Consider the following 11,983-nt stretch of genomic DNA (forward strand, 5'->3'; position numbering starts at 1 on the left):
GAGCATTTGTGACGCCAAATGGCATGACAAGGAACTCGTAGTGCCTGTAACGTGTTCTGAAGGCAGTCTTTTCGATGCTTTCCATTTTGACTTTTAGTTGATGATAGCCGAAACGCAAGTCGATGTTCGAGAATACTTGGGCGCCTTGAAGTTGATCAAACAAGTCATTGATTCGTGGTAGATGGTATCGATTCTTGATGGTGACTTTGTTTAGCTCCCGATAATCAACGCATAGCCTGATCGTGCCATGTTTTTTCTTTTCGAACAGTACTGGAGCTCCTATGGTGAGGTACTTGGTCGGATGAAGCCCTTGTCCAAGAGTTGGGTTTTTAGTTCTTTCAATTCTGTCATTGACATGCGATAAGGAGCTTTGGATATTGGTTGTGTACCAGGTTGAGTTTCAATGGTGAATTCGATTTCTCGATCAACTAGGGTACTAGGTAGGTCTTTAGGAAATACATCTAGGAATTCTCGAACCACAGGGATTGCATCAAGTGTGGGGGCCTCTTGTTGAGTATCGATCACATAACAAATACAACTACAACAACCCTTTCTTAGAAGTCGTTGGGCTATTATGAAGGATATAACACATGGAGGGGTGGATACTCTAGTTCCATCAAAGACAAGCTCTAGCTGGTTTGGTGACAAGAGGGAGACCTTTTTGGCTTTACAGTCAATATAGGCGTGGTTGGCAGCCAACCAATTAATTCCTAGGATCACATCAAAGGTACTAATGCAGAGGGGAATCAAGGCTACGTGTAAGTTTTCGCCTTTTAAGGATATAGTACAAGATTTGTACATGTTTGTACCAAGGGCAGAATTACCAAAAGGAAAAGACATAGACAATATATATCCTAAGGGTTCAGGGGTTGATGTGAACTTAGAAGCAAAGTGTGGTGCAACAAAAGAATTAGTGGAACCAGAGTCAAAGAGAACATGAACTAAGTGACCACAGATAGAAAGTGTACATGACACAACGTTCTCGGTAACTTCCAGGATTTCTAGGTACCAAGGCAAAAGCTCTTCCTTGGTGTTTTTGGTCCTTCCTCACTCCTCCAGGTACTGCGGGTTTTGGGGCTGGTCCAGAGGGGCCGGCTGTAGGATTGGTAAGCTTTGGACAATCTCTCAGCAAGTGGCCAACTTGACTGCATTTAAAGCATGCTCCCATGTCTCGATGGCATCATCCCCAATGAGTTCTCCCACAAGTAAGGCAATTTGGAATGGTGCCACCTCTGGGGTTAGTAGGACCTTGATTGCCTGAACTAGTTGAGCCCGTATTTACCTTCTTTGGGGGCACAACACTAAGTCTTCTATTGTCTTTTTCCCAAATCATTTTTTTTGGCTTAGTTCCCCAGAGCGCGAGGCTTTAATCCATTTTTCCGCAATGTAGGCTCGGTCTACCACTTTCACATAGGTTGGTAGTTGCAAAACCTCAAGCCTATCTTTGATTTCAGCATCCGATCATGCTTTGAATTTCTTTGTTTTTCGGGCTTCGGTGGGGATGACATATGTCACAAATCGAGCGAGAACTTGCTTTTGTATTTGGCCATCGTCATGGTTCCTTACTTTAGATGTATGAATTTCGACGCCTTTTGTTCCCGTAACGAATCCGGGAAGTATTTTTCGTAAAACACTTTCAAGAATCTTGCCCAGGTCACGATTTCTTCTTTTTCCAAGGTAAGAAGCCACCATTCCTGTGCATCGTCTTTGAAGGTGAATGTGGTGAAGGTTACCTTTTGTCGTTCTATACATGGTAACGCACGGAAAATCTTCTCCATGTTTTTAACCCAAGCTTCTACTACCAGTGGGTTTGAACTGCTAGTGAATGTGGTGGGTTTCAAATCCTGGAACTGTTTTATTGTAACTGGTTTTTCTCGCTGTTCGGGGCATTCTAGTATTCATGTTGGTTTGTAGGGCTCATAGAAAATTGGTAACTGCTCTTTCCATGATTTGCTCTATTAGGTCGACATCGTTAACCGACGATCCGGTTCCATTTCCGTCGTTAGCCATTACTACAGGGTGAAAACAGTTAGTGAAATAGTCTCTTTTCTTTTTTTGAACCAATTAGTACGTATTTAATCATCACAATATTACTGTAACAACACATATATAATTTACACGTCACTTGTGTTACTTATGCAAGAGAAAAGATGTTAGTACAAAATACTTAGATAATAGTCAAGAGTTAGTGTCTAATTCTATTAATACAAAACATAAGGATCAGACTAATCATGGTCAGGTCATAAAAATTTCCTAGTCGAATGTCTAAAATGGACTGTTAGGCTACCACGAGAACTGGCTCTAAAAAATTGGGCCATGGAACAACCCTGCAAACTCACTTTGCATGAGGGACTCAAACTCCCAACCGCTGTGCTCTATTCCAAAACAACGCCATACAATCTGGACTATATAGGCAGAAACACCATGATCATATCCCTAGAACTCCCACCCGGTAATCCGTACAGGTACCTCCAACTATGACGCACTATCAGTGAAATCTACAGCTAGGACATGGATAATGTGTTGTGGTGTGTATGTGGCTGCTGGAGTACACGTGTCCTCTCTTCTCAGCAAAGCCCATGGACAAAGGTGCAACCAAAAAGTGCAACTGTTCTAGATTCGGAGCAAGACCAACAACGTGGGTCGGCCCAATGTATCTCTCACGTGTGCTGCCTCAGCTAAGTCTTCAAAACCAGAAATCCTCATCGGGATCAACCTGTAAGTATATAGGTCTCCCCATGAGCTGGTCAAGTGTTGGGTGGGCTTGCTTGAAAAGACTCTCTAAATCTTCCCAAGCATCTAGTAGATTCGGGACAAGATGGGCTCCTGGGAGCTCGAACCAGAATAACTCCATCAGATTTGCCATTCCCTACAACATAGGAAAACTTAGCCTAGAAATATTTATAAAACGATTTAATCATGTTAGACAAAGTAAGGTTTTTTTTTTTTTTTTTTTTTTTTTTTTTTTTTTTTTGTAAACCAAAAACCATTGCTCTGATACCACTTTTGTCATGACCCAAACCCGATACCCAAAAGTTTGGTGTCGCAACAAGACAATAAAATATAAAATAATTCTAAAATTTCTGAATTAGTAGCGCAAGCAAATAAAGCAAAATAAAATAAATGGGTACCAAAAAGTTGATTTAAAAAGAAGATAGTCATTTGGGCTCTATTTTATTACACAAGTCCGATCAAAATTACAGCTAGTAAAATAAAAAAAAATACTGCGATTTATTCCCAACTTGATCCCACTAAATCTTATCACTTGAAAGGGGATAACAACTATAAGTACATGGTAGAGTGAGAAATATTATGCAGTGAGTATGAGGATACATAAATCACCATAGATAATTATTTAGGCCAAAATAGTGAACAATTTAGTTTGAATAAATAAATCACTTAAAACTATAAAATTTTAATTCCGAAGTTATATAAGAAAAATAATCATAGCCACGGTACAAAATAGAACGGAATAGAGGTTACTGAAGTGACAATCAGAACATAGGTCAATGGATCCATGACAAACAGAGGCCACAAAGTGACCAATTAGAAGTCAATGGTTATTTAAGTCCCTCAAGGCATGGGACTCCCGTGGTAGTACTTACAAAAATAAATATTTATAAAATTATTGTCAAATAATTTCTAAATTTTAAACAATCATATCCATGGGTTTCAATTTAAGCAAATAGAGTTCAGAAAATAATTAACGTAATTGAAATATTAATATAATGCATAAAACATGAATGGCATAAAATAACTTGTAATAACTCAAGATATATGTAAAATATTTTATGATAACTCAATATATAATATAACCCACTTTTATTAATAAGTTACCCCTATTTTCCCTTTGCTCCAAATCTCTTCTTGTTGCGCTCCTCCTCCTTACACTTTACTTCGTTCGTTGCTTCCCCATTCTACTTGAGCACTCTCACTATTTATACCTACCCAATGTGTGAGGCCCAAGCTAAGACATGTACACGTAAAAGCTCCCTCATTCTGCCACCTGTTTTTGACCTTTGGTTTTAATCCCCATGAATTCACCAAGAGCCATATTAACCTTGGGCTCACAGAAATCTTACTTGCCTTTTTTATTTATTTATTTTATTTTATTTATTTATTATTATTTTATTTCAATTCTAAAGGTAATGATTCCTAACATTATGTATGATTATAAGTTAGGTTTAGAGACATTATCACCAAACTATAAAATATCACTTGCTACTTACTAAAATATTCAGTATTCTAAAAGTGCGGTGTCCCACAATCTATCTCCTTAACCAAAGTAAATTTTTAACTTTTTAAACCATAAACTTCCACTATGCACGTTTTTGATATAATGGGGATTTCTATTTATTTACTAATTATAAATATATATATTTTTCTTCTACTCATGATTAATTGATATTAACATGGTATTGAATTAAATTAAAAAAATTTGGGTGTCACAATTCCAACACAAAATATTATTGTGGTCTGTTACTTTGATTTATGCTTCACATTTGTTTCTCGTGGCTGGGATGGAAGCATGCACGATAGTAGCGTTTTGCACTACGTTACAAGTAATGACATGCATCAATTCCCTCATCCTAAACTAGGTAAAAGTTTATTGTTAATATCAATACTAAAAATGAATTTTGGAAAAAACAATTAAGTTCGGAAAAAACCAAGTATATGGGGTAATATATGATACTTTTTGATAAAATTGTTGCGATTAATTATTTCATATATAATGCACACATTTTTTGTATAAATTTCTTGTTTTATAAATTTGTTGCGCGACATTATATGACACATTTTTTGCAGGTAAATACTACTTGGTTGACAGTGGGTATAATAATAAAAAATGGTTTTTGGCACCATTTAGGGGTTATCAGTATCACCAACCGTCTTATCGCAACCAACAACTATGGGATGGTTACGAACGATTTAACAGGGCGCACTCATCGTTGCGTAGTTGCATCGAGAGGACGTTTGGAGCGCATAAATCATGGTGGGGTATCTTGAGCAAGATGATGAACTTTGATTTTCGGACAGTACAAGTTTCCCTAGTTGCAGCATCAATGTCCTTACATAATTTCATAAGATGAAATAGCATGATTGATGAAGTAGTGCAAAATATAAAAAATATCGAGGATTACGAAGCGTCGAAACTTCCCAATCATCCTCCCATGACAATGATTAGAGATATAATGATGCCGGAAGATGAAGGCATTGAAATGGCGAATTTGATGGTGAGTATTGCATACGCGTTGGCAGCACGCGCAAGCACACTAGCTTTGTGGATGGGGGCCAGTATTTGTACACCTTTGCTTGTTGAAGTAGATTAGTTTATTTCTCTCTTTATATATGATACATTTGTAGCCGATATCTGTGCAACGTCGAGGTGTTGGTTGTAGAAACAAGTATGCTCTGAATTGGGAGTTATTTCATGTTGTGAAATTTATGCTTTTCATGAAATATTCTTTGTTAAATTTATTTCTATCCAAAAAGAGTTTGATTATGAGTTTTCAAAATATGTTGTTTAAAGAGTTTTTGAATTTGACAACTTTGGTTTGCTTATGAGTTTTGAAAAGAATTGTGAAATTTTGTGATCAAAATCGTCATCCTAAACGCTACAAAAATATTTTCAACATAAAAAAAAAAAAAATTTGATCTGTACAAATGATAAAATTTGTGTTGGGTTTTTTTTTTTTTTTTTGTTAAATGTTTAAATAATTTAGTTATTTTAGATAAAATTTTTCTAATTATTTCTTTTTTTATAGAATAAAAAATAAACAAATGATTTTTTTTTTAAGTGTTTTGCAAAAGAGTTTGATTAGGAGTTTTGAAACTAGTTCTTAAAAGATTTTTTGAATTTTAAAATTTTAGTTTGGTTATGTGTTTCGAAAAGAATTGCGAATTTTTTTTGATCAAAATGGTGATTCCAAAATAAAACAAGCCGCTACAAAAAAAAAAAAAAAAAAAAAACAAAAATTTCAACATCAAAAGCAAAAAAAAAAAAAAAACAAAGATGTACTCCATTGGCAGAGATTCCTGAGTGCAAGTAGACAAAGGGTTGTTTATTGCGCCTTCACAATTTCTTGCGTGTCATGACTGTAAGATGTGCAATTATGGCAATAGGTGGCAACTGCTCAACCGTGGCAGGAAAAAAAAATTAAAGTCTCATGACAAATCTTGCAACTTTGTTGGTCAAAAAGTACGGGTGTAATAGTAATCTTACATTTCTACCCATTATTTTATATTATGTTTTTTTTGTAAAATAAATCAAAAATTATTTCAAACATACAATTATTTTTTTTGGTATTTTTTTAAATAAAAAATTAAAAAGTATAAACACTCCCATTCACACTACATTTAAATTAAAAATTTTGATTTTGTCTTAATATACACTAATTTTTCAAATAATACCAAATCACCCTTCATCTTCTCTAGCGAAGCCCTAACTCACTGGCAGTGCAAATCATTGGCAGCTAATGGCCATCTCTTCCCCTCCTGTAAACCTCACTATCTCTCTTCAACCCTTGCTACCGCAGCCACTGACAACCCCTCACCTATGACGCCCCAGTTTTCATGGTCTTTAATAACATTAATTAAGTCCATAATCATCATTTTTCAACATATTTATTATATATGTACATACTAAAGTCAATGTAATACTCAACATTCAGCAAGTTTCGTTGCAAACAAAATAAACTTCTTCTCCATTACATTTCATCGGGAGCTTCTATTTACACACACCCATTCCCCTCTTTACACATCTTTTTCAATAAATAATTGGTTCGGAAGTAGATTTTCGAAAATAAATAATTGGTTCGGAAATTGCTTTCTGAAAATAAACAATTGGTTCGGAAGTAGACTTTCGAATTTTTATTATTTTTTCGACACTCAACTTCCGAATGTGTTTATTTGATGTCTATAATAGTAATTTCACTTGAAAAAAAATTTATAATAAAAATAATTTTTATGAAGTGTGTGCAAAGAGGGGAAGGTGGATGTGTAAATAGAAGCTCCCCATTTCATCATTTGAAATATGAGAATTTCCCAAAAGATCCACATGCATTAATACATTGTCCTGAATCTATAGTATGTGAATAGCTAATACAACAATGTAAAGAGCAAGTAAAATGTCCTATGAGCTTACAACTTTCAAGGTTTAAAACCTTGTTATAAAAAGAGGGTTTCGACCCATACAATTTAGTTCAAAAGTGTAAATCATAAAGCATTACAAATTAACGCAGCGGATAAAAATAATTCGGATCATACCTTAATGACACAACCTCGTGGGTAAATCACATGCTTCCAAAATCTGATCAGTCAACGAACCCAGCAGTGGAGTGATACTACAAAATGAGTATCACCCACACAAATCACAGTGCAAAATGGCTTGATCGTTGTTTTTGGAAGAGAGTCAGAATATGAGAAATTTCTGTGTATTTTAGACTTGACAGGAGGGTCTCAATTTATACATGTATAGGGGAGAGAGGAAAAGCCTCCAGCCTTTATGGCTGGTCATTAATGCACCATTAACCTCTGCAATAAAGGTAGGAGTTACAAACCTCATTAATGCAGGAGTTACAGTTACAAATTCAAAGCATTGAAATGGTCATGCCACATGGGCGCCCATTTCTAACATCTCCCACTCGCACATGAGTTGGCATGACACTGCCACATCTCTTATCTCAATCTCTCCAAAAAAGAACAATCTTAGACTAGCCAATGCGTGCGACTGCTGAGAACACCTTCATGTGAGAGCTCTATATTAGAAACTCAAAATGAGCCAGCATAGAGACATCAACCCAAAAAGAACAGAAATAGTGTCTCATATACCCCAGACCCATCTAATTACACCGGTCCAAAAAACATCTCTAATCCCTCAAAAGAGCATGTTTGACCCTCTCAATTCTTGCATATATTCACACTCAATCTGCTTCTCATACAGAGCGATGTGAGTTGCCGGTAGTGAATATACAACAGTGGTGTAATACTAGATGATCTTCCCTTTGCCCTCATGCCATTTAGTTTAGGATTGACTGCTTTCCCAGTGATGTCCCTTAAGGCCGAATCATACATGACCACAGGCAACATACCAAAGTAGCAGAACATCAACCCCTTACCTTATGACATAGTCAAAAGTCACAAAAGGGTACATAAATGAAAGTCATATCAATAATGACACGTAAGACTCACACGGTGAGGAAGCAGGGATCCATTCTCTCACCTCATTACTCAGTCGCCAAGCACATATAGTATGAATATATGTTACGGTGGAGTAACTCTTCCAAAAGAGTGACGTCATCCTCGATACACCGTACAGATATAAGTCTAGTCGCTTTCTAGCGCCTAACTCAAATTCTCTATTTGCTCGCCTTTTAGGTGCCAAATGAGATCTCGCATCTGGCTAATCATAACAGGCACAACATGGAAAGTGGGTACTAATATCCATGTTTGATCCTTAACACGACCTCATCTTGGTTGTAACCAAGGCGACATATATAGTGGATTATTTAAGCCTCTCTTGGCTCCAAATAAAAATAAACCACTAGTCTCATCCTTGCTCGCTCCCAAGCGCCAAGGGCGATTGCTCATGTGAGTGAGCTAATCTTGCCTGCTGACATCATCATCTGCTAATCATTATGACACTAACCATAATAGTGTCAACATCCCATCATCTTATAACAAATAAGTGATCGATTAAGAAAAATTTGACCACAGCTTGCGTAATTCTAGATTCCAAGCATAACCCTTATCAGCACCTCTTGTGATAAGCATATACAACAGAATCCACCATTTGCGCCTCATATGAAGTGGTTCAAGATCACTACCTCTTGCGCAATTACCTCTCTAAAGATATTTTGGTGACCAATTTGCGTTCATTCTGGATGCGCCCAACTAGCGCATTGAATCTTACAAGAAGCAAATTAATATACTACTAGTAAAGCATTTTATCCACAATCTAATGAGCATGGTCAATGTCTAAATAACTCAGTTAACCATTTACCAAATATAACACTTATCATGCCAAATACGCCTACATAGCGTACTTCAGGCTCCCACAACAAAAAAGATCATGGAATATAGGTCATTTGTTTCTCCCAAAGACAATCCGAGGATTCACTCAATAGCTAAGGCTCTGGCTTTTACCGATAGGTAAGTCAATGGATTTGCAATTTTACATCTAGAATCATTCTAGGATATTCTCTATGTAAGTCATCGAAGACAAACCGAGAATTTTCCTAAAACAATCCCTAAGGATCGTACATCCGAGCATATAAATTACATCACCTATGTCCATCATATCTGAAATAGCGGACTGCCACCCTAGGTGGCGACAACCTTATAAATTCCTGGCTCATAATGACTAAGTAAAAAAAAACTTCTTTTGGACCATTGATCATGCCTCAGTGGTCTTCATCGATCATCGTTGGCCTATCATGGCTTGATGAAATCTAAGAACCACTATTTGGATAACTGTTTTAGGCTGTAAAAGATTTATTGGAACTGGCAACCTTTTTGCGCTCCTAACTTTTCACCATAAAAACAAAAGGTAAATCCCTACGGATCTACTTATCCAATTCTCTAACGAGAAAGTTGGGTCATAATGTCCACAAATCAATGTTCCGAACTTATGTCAATCATAGCCTAAGTCAAAATAACCTCACTCCCCAGGAGGAAGTCTTCTCATAGTCTACACTTTCCTCAATGGTGCGACTTTTCGGTATCTAGCGAGCCTTATGCCTCAACAATGACTATCCAAATTACGCATAACTTTATAACAGTTTTGCGTCATAATGGAAAGTCAACCAAATTATAAAAATGGTTAATCCTCAAAGACTTTGTCTTAAATTGCGCAACATTGATCCACTTTCTGAAAATAGGGGACTAGAGCCTTAGGCATTATCCTAGGCTTTTTATCATCTTGCGGAGCAATCATGAATGTTTCCCTCTCAATCACCCAGTGATGACGTGGAAAATTTTCACATTCGCTACCACACAACTAAGAATGTGGAGTATTCTTCTCTAATGGAGTAATCCATTAGTAGGCACATCGCTCCCACTGTCCCTAGGATATTGGAAATTTTTTTCCATTCTCAACTAGGCTACATAAAGCGCTATGCTTAGAATTCTCTATCTTATAGAGTTCCAAAACTCTATTCATGTCATATTTACTAAGAAAACTTTATGTGACTTAGTTACACTACCACAAAGCTGTTTACCTATATGCACATGACTTGGAGGGTTTACATGACCGCATACAATAATGCGCCACACAACCCTTTGTATTTACAAGATAGCATACAATGATGCGCTATAGAACCCTAGGTCTTAACTTCGCAATCTTATGAGAAGTAAAATAAAGATAAGCTGCTTAACGGTTACAGATCGCCCATAGATGGCTCTCCGCTAACCTATTACTCAAAATGGAGTGTAAAATCTGATATGGAGGGCACTTAGTTAGGGATATAGGTAACAAACTAATAGGGATGGCAATGGATAACCTACCCTGTGGGTATCCATGGAGAACCAACCCAAATACATGGGTTTTCCCCTTTTTTTCTTATCTATGGGTAGGGTATGTGATATTCTTTAAATATCCACAGGGGATGGGTTGGGGGATGGGTACCCACTAATTTCCCCATATGTTTTTTTTTTTTTTTTTTTTTTTTTTTTTTTTTTTTTTTTTAAAGATTCACAACCAAAACTAAATATACATTCAATCTTTTTTCTTTTTTTTTATTTATTTATTTTTTCAGGTTCACAACCATTTTTTTTTTTAAGATCCACAACCAAAGCTAAATATACCTCCAATCTTTTTTTTTTTTTTTTTAAGGTTCACAACCATTTTTTTTTTAATTTTTAAGATTCACAACCAAAGCTAAATATACATTCAATCTTTTTTTATTTTATTTGGCTCAACAATAAAATCAAATACAAACTTATATATTTGATTATTATAAAACAAACTTTTTAATTAATTAATTAATGTGTATTTGATTTTGTTGTTGAACCAAATAAAATAAAATAAGATTGAATGTATATTTAGCTTTTGTTGTGAACCTTAAAAAAATAAAAAATAAATAAATAAATAAGTTGTTAACATTAAATATATTAAAAAAGAAAGAAAAAAGATTGAAGGTATATTTAGCTAAAACCTTTATAAAAAAAGAAAAAGAAAAAAAAGAAGGTTGTTAACATTAAATATATTAAAAAAGAAAGAAAAAAGATTGAAGGTATATTTAACTTTTGTTGTGAACCTTAAAAATAAATAAATAAATAAATAAAAATTAAAAAAAAATAAAAAAATTGTTAACATTAAATATATTAAAAAAGAAAGAAAAAAGATTGAAGGTATATTTAGTTTTTGTTGTGAACCTTTAAAAAAAAAAAAAAAAAAAAATGGTTGTTAACATTAAATATAAAAAATAAAAATGGGAATTAAAGTGGATAGGGGAAAATCCATACCCATTAAATAATGGGGAGGGTGGTACCCATGGGGAATGGGGAATGGGGAATGGGGAAAATTTATTATAGGGGAATGGGGATGGGGAATTAATATCCACCCCATTGCCCCCCATTTGCCATTCCTACAAACTAGTGCAATTTTCAATTGGGAAACATTTTGCGTCATTATCCACCTAACATTAACAATATTTAATTCCTTATCTCTACTACACCATTATGTTGTTGAGTACTAGGAATAATCAATTTTCTAAGCATCCATCTCTCTTCACAGAGTTTTTTAAAAAATAACTCAAATAGATACTCGCCACCTTGGTCAAAACTAAAAGCACGAAAGCTGTTATCTAATTGATCTCAACCTCATATGTGCAATGTCAAAAATCATCTCAAAACTTTTGACTTATGGGAGATCAAATAGTCTTGACTCAGATGCGTATCGTAATCTATAAATGTGTCGAGATTGAGGCTTAGCTATCATACCCTTACACACATCTAGTCACAAATATCATAATGGACTAAATGC

At 35.4% G+C, this 11,983-nt stretch overlaps 1 protein-coding gene across 1 annotated transcript; it reads right to left on the reverse strand.

Annotated features, from left to right (window-relative positions):
• Positions 1–279: 279 nt before the first annotated feature.
• Positions 280–801, reverse strand: LOC145795884 (uncharacterized). Its single transcript, XM_082880812.1, has one exon. It carries the CDS (start codon positions 799–801, stop codon positions 280–282), a length of 522 nt encoding a protein of 173 aa, XP_082736938.1.
• Positions 802–11,983: the final 11,182 nt, after the last annotated feature.

The sequence above is a fragment of the Camellia sinensis genome, chromosome 7 (genome assembly GCF_055761805.1).
Source record: "Camellia sinensis isolate YWXY chromosome 7, ASM5576180v1, whole genome shotgun sequence".
NCBI classification, from domain to species: Eukaryota; Viridiplantae; Streptophyta; class Magnoliopsida; order Ericales; family Theaceae; genus Camellia; species Camellia sinensis.

Bases quoted from the DNA above. Each gene is read 5' to 3' on its own strand.
- LOC145795884 (XM_082880812.1), bottom strand. From the start codon at position 801: ATGTACAAATCTTGTACTATATCCTTAAAAGGCGAAAACTTACACGTA.